Source organism: Pyxicephalus adspersus, chromosome 1, assembly GCF_032062135.1.
Source record: "Pyxicephalus adspersus chromosome 1, UCB_Pads_2.0, whole genome shotgun sequence".
NCBI lineage: Eukaryota > Metazoa > Chordata > Amphibia > Anura > Pyxicephalidae > Pyxicephalus > Pyxicephalus adspersus.
This window is the reverse complement of record NC_092858.1, coordinates 166,707,228-166,724,551: the sequence shown is the minus strand read 5'-3', so window position 1 is coordinate 166,724,551 and position 17,324 is coordinate 166,707,228. Positions and strand designations below refer to the sequence as shown.

At 40.4% G+C, this 17,324-nt stretch overlaps 1 protein-coding gene across 1 annotated transcript in view; it reads left to right on the top strand.

Annotated features, from left to right (window-relative positions):
* Positions 1-959: 959 nt before the first annotated feature.
* Positions 960-17,324, top strand: part of HLCS (holocarboxylase synthetase) — a 94,134-nt gene continuing 77,769 nt past the window's right edge. The window contains exons 1-3 of the mRNA XM_072398283.1: positions 960-1,176; positions 5,143-6,065; positions 7,747-7,929. Of these exons, the coding sequence (XP_072254384.1) occupies positions 975-1,176; positions 5,143-6,065; positions 7,747-7,929 (1,308 nt within the window). The 5' untranslated portion in view covers positions 960-974. The remainder of the gene's footprint in view (positions 1,177-5,142; positions 6,066-7,746; positions 7,930-17,324) is intronic.

The following is a 17,324-nucleotide window of genomic DNA, read 5'->3' as shown; positions in this document are numbered from 1 at the left end:
CTTACAATGCAAACTCCAATATATATCTTCTGGCCATATGGGGAGTTCTATAGTATGCACTGATTTTCCAGCTTATACAAACCACCTCACAGAGTTAGTAGGTCAGTAGTAGAGGTGAACGTCCTATAGACTAAGGTTTTTGCCTTCCACTTCTCCATTCACATTAGAATTTCCAAGGCAGGAATCTGATTAAATATATTTTATTTCAAAGTTTTTATTGAAGTTTTACTATAACAATTTACCAACACAATAGGGGAAGGGGGGGGGGGGTGACGACATGAGAAATGAGGGTCCACCAAAGGTATAGAAACACATTGTACAAGATACAATGTCATGAGAATGTCCAAGCATCAATCAAACTGTGTACATCAAATTAAGATAAAGGACATATAACCCGATATATTTTCCTTACTCCCATTATCAAACAAAACGGAAATAAATTTTAGCACAGGGAAACCAAGTATAACAACTTTGTGTGAAAAAAAATGCTCTCTTTGGGTGTTTAATCTTTTAATACTAACATTTTCAATTCAGAATTTCCGTATATGAGACATTATGTATAAATGTGTAAGAGAAATTAAAGAACCGTTTCCAGTATCACCAGTTACCAACAAAAGGAACTGAGAATAACTGGTGCACAACAGCAATGCCTGGGGTATACATATTACATCCTATAGGAATCTCAAAGATTACTCCTTAGTTTTAAAATAGTGTACTTTAATGTGTTTTAGTGTGCTTGCAGGGCACAATAAAGGTTCCATTGCATTCAAAGTTTGAAAGGAATTGTTCCACACATGATTGGTTGATTGCAGTCAGCACAGTTTTACAAAATTCATTAAGTATCTATCCTATCCTTCCTTAGTAAATAAACCCCAGCTTGCAATTGTACAAGAAATATTATTTTGACATGTAACAATATAAGATGATTCTCCACATGTATCAGTAAACAATGTTAATGTTAACAAGGCCTTGTAATGAGTATAGTGAATTCTCTCTTTTTTTCTTTTTTCCAGGTTCAGAATCTGTCTGAATATTGTCTCCCTCTGGCTTTGTGTCATGGAGACTCTTCCAGGTTACTGGCAGAAGCCAGCGTTGATAACTTCAGCGAGCTTGGAATAGCATTCATGGAAGATCGCTTGCAAATGGACAATGGTCTTCTACCGCAGAAGATTACCTGTAAGTTTTCACTTTGCTTTCTGAATGGTCCGTGAAAAATTGTATTCTCTACTTGTAGTGTATGTACATGAATGAACCAGGTTTGACACTCCATATCCTATTTCTGTGTTCTATATAAGGGTTCCAGGATCCGGTGCCAGGACAGGATCCGGGGCCGGGGTGTTCTCGTTGTGTTTGAATGGGTTCCTTCCTCGTTTTGCAATTCTTTCAGTTTTTTAGATTGGTGACAGGTTGTCTTTATTATTAATATTATTATTATTTTTATTATCATTATTAATAAACAGGATTTATATAGTGGCAACATAATCTGCAGCGCTGTACATTAAACAGGGGTAGTAAATGACCGACCGATACTGACAGTGACACAAGAGGACTTTTGAAGGAACAGGAGTAGGAGCAAGCCGAATAGGATGAGGAAGACCATTCCAGAGAGTCGGGGCAACTCTAGGAAAGTCTTAGGCTGCATACACATGTGCAATAATTGTTGGAAAGGAACGATCAACGAAAGATCGTTCGATAATTGTTAACAAAAAAAGTGCTAAACGGCGCCGACGAACGAGGTATCTCGCCAACGACCGTCCCTGTGAATCTGATTGGGTGACGATCGTTCGTAATCTATGTGTACGGTTATTCAGTGATCATGCATTGTTCTGTGATACACTTTCTCCTGTACATTTCACTTCTTTCATCGTTCCAACGATCGTTTTACAAACAACGATCGTATCTAGTGTGTACATAATTGTTAAATTTTATTTGAACGATCGTATCGTTACAGCATGTACAGAATTGTACACAATACGATCATTCAAAATAATCGCGAATTATCGTTGATCGTTCGTTTTCAAAAGATAATTATTGCACGTGTAGCCTTAGAGCCGCGCATGTGATGAGGTTCTGAGTGAGGAAGTCAATAGTAGGTCATTGGAGGAGGGAAGAGAGCAGCTTTGGAGTATTTTTTTTTCTACCAGGTCAGAATGGTAAGTGGCGGAAGAACTGTGGAGGGAGACATGGGGAAAATTCTGCCCTATGCATGACAAAAACAGGTATGTAAAACAAGCAATCACAATTCATCTGTGACGGATCTGACTTGTGCTGGAATCTGAAAAAGCACAGCTTTTTTGATTTCATAAAACTCTGATTCATTTTAGTGCCATGAAATCAGATGATTATAATTAGTGTAAGCGCTCCATTTACAGAGGCACAGTTCCTCTTTGTGTGTTAATCTTATAGTCGGGATTCCACTTCTCTAGAAATATTTCCATCAGATGATTAAGCATTAAGTGTTTTGGGACCGTTTTCCTCCATATTTAGTATGAAGAACTGTATGAAGCCCTGGAAGGTTTTCTGGTAAGTTGGTGTAATCACAGCTGTTACATTGTTTTTTTTTTCTATTCTATTGTCAAGTGGACCTGTCTTAAGTTCATGAGCTTCCATTATATTGTAATAGTGTTCTAATGTGAAGTGTGCAGGTACTGGTGATGAGGCAGTAAGGATCAATACACATCAAGCCTTCTGGGATCTTCTGGGTTTTAGAAGTTAGGACAGGGCATTGCTTCCATTAAGGAGGTGTATGTAAACCCTCTATCTGTTTATGTGTTTGGCATCATGCCTCGTGATGAGGATTTACACAAGCAAGTTATGTGAGTATGATGCAATGTTTTTTATCTTGCTAACAATAGCACTTTCTGTTTCAGGCTGACATTGCTAAGCATTTGGCTTGCAAGTATCATTAGTGTTATCAGCATGTGATTCAAGCTCCTTGTGTTGGCCTTTGGCTGCACAGCTGGTCTGCACATGTCTCCAATGGACTTGATAAACAACTCAAAGCACAACCGAAAGAGCATACATGGAAACTGATGCTGCTTCTAGTTGTAAGGTATACTAGCATTGGCCTAGTATCATTAGCCTAAAACAGGTAGTGCTGTAAGTGGCAGGATATCCAGATTTTTATTTTTATTATCCAGTATTATTATAGCGCTGACATATTAGGCAGTGCTTTACATAGTCCATAGTCATGTCACAATCTAATGTCCCTACCATAGTAATATGTCATTACCACAGTCTAAGGTCAATTTGGGGGGAACACAAATAACGTAACGACATGTTTTTAGAATGTGGGAGGAAACCGGAGCACCCGGGGCAAACCCACACAGACACAAGAAGAACATACAAACTCCATGCAGATAGTGTCCTGGCCGAGATTCGAACCTGGGACCTAGCGCTGCAAAGGCCAGAGTGCTAATACAGATAAGAAACGCTTAAAGAGAGAAAGGATTTTCCTAAGAAATCCAATGTCTGCTGGGGAGATGCACTCTCACTATTTGTGCTGGTGCCCATACCCACAGGAAAAGAAAGCCAAGGGAAAGCCAGAATTTAGAGTTGTCACAAGAACAGGAATAGAGGCAATATAGATGTATTAGGGCTACCCCTTCTAGCTGGTGCCAAGAAAATACCAAATAGGGGTGAAAAGGGAACAGATGGTTTTGTGTAGGGACAGCCAGTGAACTAGTACCATGTAGATTTGGTAACGGCAGCAGGTGTAAATGCCCCCTAGCCAAGTTTGAGACTGCAGTAGTTTGCACCTAGAACCGAGGTCAAAACACACAAAAGGTAAAGATTGTGGTTGAGGTGATGCAGGGTCAGGTCAGATGGTAGGCAATATTAATGGTCAAGACGATCTGAAGTCAGGGCAGGTAGCAGGCAATAGTTGTCAGAACAGGCCAAAGTCAGAGCAACAAAAGAACAAAGATCTAGGTCGCAGTCAAGCCGGGGTTGGTATCCAAGAAGTCAAAGGGGCAGAAAAAAGCTGAGCAAGTAGCAGGTAACAAGCTAAGATCCAGCGAATTGCGCCTAGGACTAGAGAGGTTTAAATAAGACTATCAACCAATGGTAAAACTGCGTACACACTTGCAATATTTATTGTTTGAAACGATCGTATCTAGCACGTGTACACTATTGATGGATTATATTTGAACAACCGTATTGTTACAACATGTACAGAATTGTGCACAATACGATCGTTCAAAATATTCGTGCATAATCGTTAGTCGTTCGTTTTCTAACGATATTTATTTCAAGTGTGTACCTAGCTTAAGAAGGGATCATGACCAGGAACGAATCTGCTCATTGGCTGCAGGACACATACTAATATCTACAAGCGGAATGGTTACAATAGAGTAAATGATAAGTATGGGATATAAAGATTTTTATGCTTATCCCTTGTACACACTCATAAATTAGTATTAATAATACATGGTCCCACTACTTCCACTAAATTCCATTCATCACAACTTTTTCCCATACAGAAACAAGTAGTTTAAGAAACCTAATCCATATTAAAATGTTTAAAACATGAATTTAATAATACATTTCAAACAATGACAACATTTCCATCAAGTTATATTTTAAATAGGTACATAATTATTCAAGGCCAACTCCTGAACATAGAGTATTACAATTGGACTCAACTATCCAGTATAGTGGCGACGCGTTTCACGGGTTAGTCTGCTTCATCAGACCACACATTGTCATCCATATTCATCCAAAATATCATAAAAGCTATCTAATGATGTAGCCTTCAGACCATAAACTCTGGATACATCAGTTCCAAATGATGTCCTCCTTCTTGTATTTCCTAACATTAGCCACCGCCAGATAGATACAGAAGGGGGAAGCCCAGGGGAATTCCTCTGCAAAATATGCAGCACTGCCTGGTAACAAGATGGCTGTTAAAAAAGATTTCTCTAACTTCCTTTATTGCCTATGGGACAGGAAATTATGTTTATTCTATTCATGGGACAACGATGGCAAACAAATGTCTGCTTTTAATATTATTCTACTCCCTTAAGTTAAAAACTTTACAAATAAAAAAAGGAGAAAAAAAGGGTATAGGTTTGAATAAATGTTAACTGCGTTTGCATTTTTGTATTTTATTGCTCTGTAATAAATGGTTTTTTCATCCTTTAGCTGTGCATTTAAGGAAGACATCTGCTGCTAAAGAAGACTCACAAGACAATAATTTATTTTTGGCTCAGAGAAAAGCTGCCCTTGAGCTGAATCTCACTTCTGATAAGACAGTTGGAAAGGACATGGGGGTGTCTGAAAGCACCGAGATGGAGAACTCTGATAATGGCAATGAAAACCCCAATTTAAATAGAAGATCGGGTCTGGGACAGAAGGAAGAAGCTAGTGGTGAACATCTTCATCTTCACCTATCCAGCTGCCATGAGTGCCTTGAACTGGAGAACTGCACAATAGAATCGGTCAAATTTGCCTCTGCAGAAAACATTCCAGACCTGCCTGATGACTTCTCCAGCTTGGAGGACCAATCTGATGTGGGTCATCCGAAGGAGACCTCAAATCTCAATGTCAGTGGAAAACCACCCAACGTTCTCATCTATGGTGACCCTTCATCTCCAGAACGGGTTGAACAAGTAAAATCCGTTCTTCTCCAATGCTTTGATGCTTGCCGCTATGTTGTGTACCCTCTCCCTGAGGACCAGGCTCTCACAGCCCCATGGGTGGACAATTGCTTGCTTTTGGTTCTAGTGGGTGAAAAACCAATACCTGCCAATGTTCATAAACTTTTTATTTCCTATTTGGAGAAAGGTGGGAAGATCCTGGGATTAGCCTCCACTTTTACATTTGGCAATGTGGAGCTGAAGAAGAAATCTGAACTTCTGGGCTCAGTTCAAGATCTGGTTTTTGATGGGCCCAGTGGCAACGAGATTCATCTCAATGTTATGGTGAGCGGGCTTGTGTATGAAGAGGGCTTCATAGAGTCATGTAATCAAAGCAATCAATGGGGTCGCCTAAACAATGAAAGCCAGGATTTGATGATGGTGCGTCAAGAATATGGAGACAATGGCGGCGAAGCCATCCTTTGCCAGGTATTTCTTCACCTTTGGCTCTTCCAGTTTATATGTTAAGCTTTAAGATCTATTTTGATTCCTTTATTACGATAAGGGGGGCCAGCTTCATACACCAGGCAGTGGATACCTCTTTATGAACAGACACAGCATGAATGTTAACAGGGTGCACTGACTGTTAAACTTTTAGGAAGTCAACAACATTCCATTTAGATTTACCAGCTGCACAAGAGTCAATGCCACAAGAAGTGATAATCTGGATATAGAGGGATATTGGGCTGAGCTAATGTCTGATTTTCCATATTGCCCAACTTCTATCTAGCTTGTAGCCTTGACTACTCCCACCTTTGCATGTTTTACCTGAACATCCTGTAGCACTCACCATAATGTAACATTAAGAAAATCTAGGGGTGGGAATGGAAACCCCCGGTATAGGCAAGAGATGTGTAGACCCAATAGTGCCTCACCAATGGAGTCTCCAATGTTGTAACAAAATGTCAGGTTGTCTAATTCTCCAGCATCTACTGAAATCTTAAATATCAGTTTTGGGTAGGCCAACCCTTTAAAAAAATTAGGTTTTATAACCAGTCAAGTTGTAATTCTGTTCAACCAAGCTGGTAATCCATCGAAAAGATAAGATGGTCAGTGCTGGACCTTAAGTTAAAGTGGAACTAAACTTTAAATAAAAATTAACATACACTTAATTTAGCAGATCCCTCGATCGTGCTCGAGAAGTCCTCGATCAGGTCTCGCTCCATACTGAAATTCTCCTTTGTCCACGCCAGGCAACGCCATCTTGCTCTATCTTTTGGCTACGTCACCCATTCTCACACTGTGCAGGTGCGAGATCAGGGGACGTAGCTGCTGTAAGGAGTAAAACAAAGAAAAAATGTGTGAGATCAGCATCTCTTGTCCCTCAATGTAGGAAAACTCCCCTTCTGCGCATGCTTTGTGCTCCTATTCAGAATGGGTGGGGCTTTGGGAATGGTGTTAAATTAAAAAAAAAAAAAAGATTAAAAGGGTTGTCTACCCTTTTATTTAAAGCACGGTGGCTCAGTGGTAAGTGCTCTGGCCTTTGCAGTGCTGGAAACTTGGCCACGACTCCATCTGCATGGATTTTGTAGGTTCTCCCTGTGTTTACGTGGGTTTTTCCCCAGGAAGACCAGTTTCCTCCCACATCCCAAAAAAAACACACAGGTTAATTGGCTTTCCCCAAAAAATTGACCTTAGACTGTCTTAAAAGACATATGACTATGGTAGGGACATAAGATTGTGAGCCCCTTTGAGGGACAGCTAGTGGCAGGACTTTGGACTTTGTACAGCGCTGTGTAATATGATGGCGCTATATAAATACTGGATAATAATAATAATAGTTTAGGTCTGATTTAAATGAGGTGTTTAGAAAAGTATGGGAATGCTCTAATTGTATAGACACCTAGTATACTGTGGCCCTGGTCGCTGGAGCATCCATGATGTGTAATGTTGTGGTCACATCTTTACAGGAGGCGGGTCTATGACAGCCTGGACTGGAGGAAATGGGGTATATGACCCTGACTGTCATTTAACCCAAAACACTGGTGATATCTAGTAGCCAAAATATCTGTGGGTCAGCTCCAGATTAAAGAGAAGTATTAGGATTTAGGTGGAACTAACAATTCTTAGTACAGTATCACTGATGCTCCGTACACTGTTTGTTTTACAGGTCAGGCTGGAAATGTCTCCTGAGTCTCTAATGGAACATGATAAAGTGACCTTTGACTTGTTGAAGCTCAGTAACCCCCAGAGGCATGAAGTACTGACACAGATCCTCATCAGTCTTGGACTGGAGTGTGGGGTCATCTCCTCCCCGTCTCTCACACCTGTCTACCTGCTATGTGCACAGAAGGTGAGCTCGGGTTGTCATTAATATCTGGACGTCAACCTCCATAAACAGTGGTTGTTAAATCAGATACAATCATAATTCTCCCTATCCTTTTTCTATATTGCACTGGAAATGGTATAAGAGGATCTGGTTGGATAGTATTAACATTACTTGAGTCAACTGTGTAAATTCTACTGGTCAAAAAGGTATAAAGAAATAGCTACCTATTTCTTTTATCAGTGACCTACACTTAAGGCAGCATCTAACTGTGTGCATGTGGTGCAAGTTACAATAGGAATTCTCTTGGAATAATCAGTGTTTGCCATTTCCCTTATTACCATCTTGCAGACCTCACTGCAGTGTAGAGACATTTGTATTGTTTACTAGCAAAAGAATATACCAGCCGTTTGTTCCCTGTTTTTGCCCCAGGTAATTGGCTAGCCATATTATTACCAAAAGTAATAGTTAAAGCATGGCATGCCAATAGCAGAATTTATTTACAAAATATAGTAAAATATTAAATTGCAATTTTGCCATAAGCCACAAGGTGGTGCTGAGAGATTCAAAATGACTGCACACCCGGCACTCAGGTGTTTCCATCTCTACCTATGGATCATTGTATGGAGGTATGAAAGGTGGTCAAAAAAATTTCTATCAAGCATAGATATTATACCTCTGTGTGTGATGGTGTTTTTTCCTTGATTATAGGCTACTGCCCTTATTTCATTTAATTATAATTCATAATAATAATAATAATAATAATAATGATAATGATAATAATAATAAAAATAAACAACAGTATTTATATAGCGCCCCCATATTATGCAGTGTTGTATATTTAATAGGGGTTGCAAATGATAGATAGACACAGTCAGGGACTCAGGAGCAGTAGAGGACCCTGCCTTGAAGAGCTTACAATCTAGGAGGTGGGGGAAGTATCCCACAATAGGACTGTAAAAACCAAAATTGCATTAAAGCTAAAAATAAAAATGTAATGTTTTGCAGCTTTCCAGTCTTTAAAGCAGAACTAAACCATTTTCCATGCTCATCTGTCCCACTTTTGTCATAGGCACCACTATCTTCCTTTTTCTCTTCCTTGTTTTGGTCTTCGGCCATCTGTATTGGTCAGGATAACATAAATCCCCTGCAGGCTCTCTGGAGCTCAGTCGGTTCTGGCAGTCGCTAGTGAAGCCAGAATGCGCCAGGTATTGCAGCTACACATGTGCAGCTCAACTATATTTACAGAACGATCAGGCAGGTAAGAATGCTTATTGAGGAACGGACATTACTCGTCCCTTTTTTTCAATAAAACCCTGCCTAATCCCAAGGTATGGACGTAGCACTTTAGTTCCACATGCAGTGGCTGCGTGATTTTTTATTTCTAAGATTTCTTTGTTTCCTTTCTCCTGGTGACCCTGCAAGTAACACGCGTCCTGTCCTAAGCTGACAAAACCCTGTCACTGTGTGTATCTATGGAGGAGGTGCTAGGACTACAGAACACTTCTCCTTCTCTTCTATAACATAGAAGGTAAGATGTTCTATGGTCCTAAAACACTTCTGTACGGGGGGACAATGCTGGGTGTTGTCACCTTAGTATTGCTCATAAATGCACAGGTGATTAGTAATATTGACGGATGGTTGTGTTCCTTCCGCTGCATTTATAAAAAGGGGTTCAGCGTGATTAGCACATAATTGATGGCATTCGCCCATTTATAGTGATGAGCACCGCAGGCCACAATGGAGATCAGTAGGGAATATTTGAAAGGAATGAAAATAAGCACTCCGGAGGTAAATAGAATGGATAAACCTATTTAATTGTACAGCGCTGCATAATACGTTGGGGCTATATAAATCCTGTTTATTATTATTATTATTATTATTAATATTAATAATAATAATATTAATACACCATTTCTAAATTTGATGATCAGTTACTCAATTGAAGTGAATGGGGCTTCTGATCTCTACTGTGCCGTACTCCTACATTAAAGTAACTAAATCTGTCTTTCTCAACCTTTTTTACATGGGGGAACCCCTAAAATCACTTTCAGATCTTTAGGAATCCCCTTCTATAATTATTATATCCACAGATCACAGTATATTAGTGCGGTGGTAAGAATTCGGTTGTCAAAAGACAGGAAGCAGTGGAAGAGTGACCCCAGTAGAATTAACAACTAAAAAACAAAAACATGCTCTATTTTGTTCTAAATCTAAAGACAATTCTACTAAAGGGGATATTTTATTTGATTGTATACACTGCGATGCAATAAAAGAGATTACCTACAACACTATGGGGGCATATCACTCTTAACTGCACAAAAAAAGTCAGTGTTATGGATTTCAAACAAATAAACTTGCTTTCCAACATCAATGCTTGAATGACATAATACCAACCTAATCATCAACCACTATCTGAACAAATAGATGCGGTACTAATAACGTTCTGTCCTTCTGATGAAGCCTATTGGTGAAACGCCTTAAGGACTGTAAAAGTTATTGTGTATTATTACAAATTATGTGATTACTGAATTGTCATTATTTGCATTTTGCAAGTATTTATTGTTTTGTGATATGTTTTTATAATATTGTTTAATTAATTGCAACAAATTGCTTTTTAACATAAATTGTGTTGTTAGTGTTGATATTTGGCACCATTAAAACCCATGCAAATTTTTCCTGTTGGGAAAAGAAAAGACATTTGTGAGGTTTCATATAGCGCTAACATATTACACAGCGCTGTACATTAAAAAGGGGTTGCAAAGGACAGACAGTGACACAAGAGGAGAACAGGAGTGTCTGTCATTTGCAACCCCTATTTTATTGTACAGTGCTGTGTAATATGTTGGCGCTTTATAAATCTTGTATATTGATAATAATTTAATAATAAGCTGAGACTTGCAGAATTCCTTCCCTGCTGCATTATTATGTTTTATGGTGCCCCCTGCTGGTACCTCGCTCTTCTCTCCCTATTGGTAATGCACACGAAGCCCCCGATCTTATGGTTTCAAAGAGGCCATTAAATCATAGATTAACATTTGTCTAGTTAAAAGTCTACGCAGGGAAATTTATTGTGTATCAAATCATCTGAGAAAGTTTTCCTTCCACTTTTCCTATTCCCCATCTCCCCGTAACCGGACCTTTCCTGGCTACCAAAAACGTTGTAAAATCGCGTAATTGTTAAGCAAGTAACGGCCTAAAGAGACTCGTAACCGGCGTCCATGAAAAGTGAACCTGTAAAACAGGATGGGTACGGCTGAAACTAATACCGCCGGTGACGGGGTCTTAGCGAGAGCAAGAATTGGCTCTATAATGTTCTTTATAACCTGAGAACAGATGGCTGAAAGGATGGGGGGAGAATACGGCTGAGTGTGTGTGTGTAAATATATATATATATATATATATATATATATATGTATATCTTTCAGTGAATATCTGATCATTGCTTTATAAATAGACCCCTGTGTATGTAATGCAGCTGATAAATGCATATCTTCATTACTTTCTTGGCCTCTTAAAACATCTTTGCCCATCCATATCTTGTTTTAGATGTTATCAGTGGGTCTTCAAAACTTGCTGCAGATTCTAATGCACAATGTGAGAAGCTCAGTGTGCAGTGAAATCAGAGTTAGCTATTTCAGTGCATGAGGAGCCAGTACAGCTTTTCAAGATGCAAGATAAAGCCGGAGTTGTGCTTTCACCAGGGCAGCAATTAGAATTTGCAGGACCAATATTGAAGCACTTGAAATGATCAACCAGGATTTGCCCAGTAATGATGCAGATAGTGCACTTGCCTTGCTGTTACCTATTTCTACCACCAGAGGGCAGATTTTCCCCTCAGAATTGCACATCTCTGCTGCAAATATGTTGAGTATTTATTATTAATATTATTATTATTATTATTAATATTACTAATAATAAATTTTATATTAAGCAGTATTTATGTTACTCAGCGCTGTACATTAAATAGGGGTTGCAAATGACAGACAGATACAGACATGGATACAAGAGGAGGAGAGGACCCTGCCCAGGAGAGCTTACAATCTAGGAGACCCCTATGAGTAATTTTGGGATTCACCAATGACTTCACAAGTCCTTATTAAACCTCAATTACCGAGGTCTTCCAAGTTAGGTTTGGCTATTAAATTCCATGGACAGCGCACACAGCGAGTTGTTAAAATCCGCTACACCTGAACTTAGGATTCCAGATCGTTGGCCCTGTAAAACTCCCCCCCAGCAGTCTTTAACTTCTGCAGGGGGACCAATATATCTTCCTGCCTTGGCAGGCTGAGGAAGACGCCATCTTTTTTATGTAGGTAATTGACGCAGTCTATAAGTGTTCCCATTGGCCGTTCCAGGTTGTAAATAGGTGAAAAGTTTGTTGGGTTTCACGGACGCAGAGAGAGACAAAAAGGCTTTTGTGGCGGGTGTCAAAAAGAGTCACGCCGCTCATTAACACGTTCGGCTATTGTTTGCGCAGATGTCTCTGGGCAAAATACTAACGAGGGTGCGGAAGAAGAAGAGGATGGGGGGGTATTGTGTGTCATGTGTGACACCGGCGTTCAGAGGAAATCTGCTCACACTTACAACATCTTTATTCAATGTGCTGCAGGGAATTTGGCTTCTGTACCCAGCCAAGTTTCCTTTTTAATTGGATGTTTTTGTTTTCACATTCAATTATAGGTATAAAGAACTTGTACAGGAGTGAAAATAAATGTAGATTTTTCCACACTTAGTGGACCTGTCAGTAACTGTGTTCAATAAAGCTCCATAATTTATTATCTCGTTATTGGCAACTTCTGCCCCCCCCATCCCCCAAATAATTTGAAATCAATCAGAATGTTTTCTGAATCATGTCATTACTGTGATAAATTACATAGTGTTCACATGAAAGCTAAAGGATTAATTTGGAAAACAGTTGTTTCAACCTGCAGAGTGTGCTGCAGCCTGTAGATGGCAGTGTGTCTCTTTTCTATCCTGTAACTGTTTGATACAGTTCTAGTGTTAAAAAAAACAATATAGGAGTTTGAGCTTGAGAATATGTTGGTGTGTATGTGTATATATTTATTTGTGAAAAAAAATTATCTCATTACCTAATACTAATTCATTTTAGACATCTGGGTTTCAATGGTTAAGATATAACTGGAGTAATAATGAATGTTTGGTATTACACTGCCAAATGATTTATTGGCCAGGGATAAGAATAGGGTATGTGTCTGTTGCAGCAGAAATGCTGGTTTAAATTGGAGAACCAAGACTATTCATTTCTGCTTCATCTGCAGTGGTGAGCAGAATAAAAGTCCACTTCTCTGGGACCCATAAAAGATGGGCATATGAATGTATGTACACAATTCAACAATTTTACAATTCAGTACAGCAGCGATGTGTCAGAAAAGTGTAAACCCAACCTTACAATGGACCCAAACTAATTAAATGATGATTTGCTATCCAATAGGGAATATTCTAGAAGATTTACCTTTTGTCCTGAATTAGTTCTGATTAATAGCAATGCGTTTTCTTTGTGTAGACCATACTGCTGCAGCCCTGTAGCTTTAAATCCTTAGTGTAAGGTCCCGGGCACTGTGGCTTCAGACTGCGAACCCTAGGAGATTTGGTGATGTCACTGCTTGTCCCTCTGTTTTCCTTGCTGGAGAGGATGGTACACCTAAGGATCTACAGTGCAAGGATCTCCCTGCTTCTGCTTCATTCCAATGGGTCCTCCACCTATCCTGCTACTTTCTGATTACCCCACCAGCCATATGTGGCATGAGGCACCACCAAGTCCTGTTTCTACCAAGATGGCTGACTCTTTACATTGTTCGTAGTAAGACAGCAAAGGGGAAGGCTCAACTGCAGGAAGCCTACAGGCAGTCCTGGTGATTGGTTCTTCTGTGATCGTTGATTAATCTGCAAGAGAGTGACTTCTTTAGGGGAATTAGTAACCTTTCGGCAATTCTGCCCCTGGTGAGTTGTTTTCGGTGACAGATTCACACTAAGGCCTTTTCTTCTTGGTGGCTGGATGGACAATACAAGTGCAGGTAATCCCTAACCTTCTTTTCTAGGTTTGCTGTCTCACAGTTACATTTGATGGGTGGGTGTGGAAAACTTCTTGGTTCAGGCATTGGGAAGGAAGGACAGTGTTCCAGTATCACCAGCAGGTGTGTTCCAGGATTATCAGATTATAAGTAGAAGAAAGTGGAGTGGTGCAGTATGGCAATGCCTTGATAAAGTTAGCCATTGCACAAGTTGGTACTTCCTATCGGTGCAAATGGAAAAATTATCACCTTGCTTATTCAGCACCATTTAGATATGGGGGAGAATGTGACTTCTTCCATTACTTCCAGGATGTGGTGCCAGCGCCCAGGCAGCCAATTTCCAGCATTGAACAGAAAGGTCATAAACCATATGTAAGTATATGGAGCTTACACTTGACCCAGTGCTGATGAACAGTGCATGGTAAAGGTTAGTACAAGTGGATTGCCTGCTAAGAGAACCTGTTGCTTTGTCTTTTATGCGTATGACATGTATTGTGCATTTTTTACAAGCATTTCTTCTTCTCTTTTGTCCTTCAGCCATGCAAGAATTCAGTGCATTGTCCTTGCTCCATATGCTGTGTGTTTGGCATGGGATATATAGCTAAATAACTTGGCTTTTGCTGATATTGGTATTAAAAGGCGACGGAAAAGGGCAGCTGGGAAACACAGAGCAAACATTCTACAGATTCCTTCTCAAACAACACATTTTTACACTTGTTGGATTTGGGCTTCTTGACTTTCTGGCTATGTTTGGATAGCTTTTGGAAATCAGGCTGTGTGGACAGTGAACGTTGTGTCAAAGGTTTAATCCCCTCCAGTAATAATGTGTGTGTGTCCATGCCTATCGCTTAACACAGATGTCAAGAGTTTTAACTGCTGACATTGGCGGCTGAGGACAAACACACAGAGGACAAGGGCAGCAATTACTCCTAATGGGTTCCGCTTATTAATAATGATTTATAAGGGGCCATCATCATTTGTGGCTGTGTCATGCAAACAGGTGGGTGATCCAGAAAGGATGAAGGTATAAAGTGTATTTAAATATGAAGTGCATACCTACAGGTACAATGGTATAGAGGATTTTGCATAATGATTACAAGATGTAATAGCAGTATGAAATACAAAGTTCGTTAGTTACCTATATGGATTCCTCTTTACTGACGGTCCAGGTAGAAGGATACCTGTTCCTGACCTTCCTGGTAGAAGGACACCTCTACCCTGGAGGCCCAGGTAGCAGGACACCTCTACCCTGGGGCCCAGGTAGCAGGACACCTCTACCCTGGAGGCCCAGGGGCCCAGGTAGCAGGACACCTGTGCCCTGGCGGCCCGGATAGCAGGACACCTGTGCCCTGGCGGCCCAGGTAGCAGGACACCTGTGCCCTGGCGGCCCGGATAGCAGGACACCTGTGCCCTGGCAGGGGGTCGTTCTTTACTAACAACCGATATAGGGGGCCCCATTTTCACTAACCAGAAACGTAGGAATTCTCTTCTCTACTTACCACCAAACTAAAGGCGTCTTTTTCCACTGAATATTGATTGACCAAAAAATTCTGATAGACAAAATAAAATTTTCCCTTACCCCATCTGAGCGAAATCCTTCATTTGCAGTACACCGTAGGACAGTTTTGGCGACAGAGGCAGTACGGCCAGTCTAGAAAGCGGTGGACAGGTCTAGGTGTTGCCAGGGGTTGATTGACAAGCTACAGTCTTGTGAATCAGCAGTAAGAATGCAGCTTCCACCTGCAACCTTTTCTCATTCCACTTCACTGCAATCCGACTAATCCTTGAGAGTGACAACTGTGCACTTAATTCAGGAGCAGTGCAGCACTGTTGCCACCCCATCACCGATAACCTATTTTGGTGATTGGATCAGGGCAGGAATTTTTGGAACCTGCAAAGATAAAACTGTGTGCTAATGCATTTATAATAAGGTGCTGGAGTACACAGTTATTCCTAACAAAGGGTCATAGTTCTACTTGTGTGATTGTGATGACCTACCAATGGATCCAATTTGTGTGTAATCCAGCAGTTCCCAGCACAACAGACTATTAGAAACAATAGCGATCATATTGTTAGAGTGCAATATATTTGTCCATTTTATTGGCACAAAATTGTTTGGTTGGATTGGGTAACTCTTTCACTCCTGCACTTTTTTTGTGCAATGCTTCCCGTGAATCAGAACATGTTCTCTGAGTAAATATACATATTGGCCCTCCGGTCCCGATATGTTTTCTTATGAGAGTGGACTTTTAGAATTGTACAGATCTGTTTTCTCCCAGATACAGCATAAGTGGACCCCTCCACTTTCCTACAATAAACACACTGAAGGTGGCGGGAGCTGTTATGCAGATTGCTTCCAGATCAAATTATCCCCCGGGCTATACATATGATGAAGGGGCCAGCAGGTTTTCAGGTCTTCCTGCAAATATTATGGGCAAATTTCTTAACCTGACCCAGTACTTACAATTTTTTTTATAGGATTGTACAATAAACTGCAAGTGGGTATGAGAATAATAGCCTAGCTCGGGGCTCTATGTAGCATCTCTTGGAAAATCTGTATTTTGTTTTTTTGTTTTTTATCCATACCTTTTTGTCAACATTTTTGGCCAATCACATGATTCACAAGCTCCTCTTTTGATAGTGGTAGGAAGTTTTGGATGATGCAGTGAGACTGATGTGATGGCATCTCCATTACTCTGCATCAACTTTACAAGAACATAGTCTGTTTTTGTGGTGCCCCTCAGGGGTGGGCCCATGTTGGCCGACACCCTGTGTGTGGTCATTCTTCAAGGTCAACTGATGCTGAATGTTATTCTTCCCAGAAGACTGAGGACATCTTGTGGTGAAGTCCAAGTACTACACTCTAGAGTAAAACAGAGTATAGGTAGTCCTCGGGTTAAGGACATCCGACATATGGACGACTCCTAGAGACGAACAGGGCTTCCCTGTTTGCTCATGTGCAAGATGGAGGCTGAGGGGGAGGGGGTGCGAGATGCGGGGAGGGGGTGGTTTGCATGACTTGCACAAGAAATAATTTGCTAAATACAGCTGTGGTTGTGGGTGATCTTAGGGGGGTGAGCTCTTTCTGTAGCCTCTTGTAACTCTTTAATGACCAAGATAAACGCTGCAGTTGCTTCTTTTTGCATATCAAAGCACAGCTTGCTCCAGAAATTAATGAATGTCTAGGCTCCATAAAGTTTTTTTTTTTTTGCTTTGTTATTTTGCTTTGTTTGTGATTTAACTCACAGTGATGATTTTATACAGTAACTGACACCACACTGCCTAATAACATGCTGAGACAAACATCTGTCCTAACTGCATTTATTAAAATAATGTACCTGTTCCGACTTACATACAAATTCAACTTAGGAACAAACCTATAGTCTC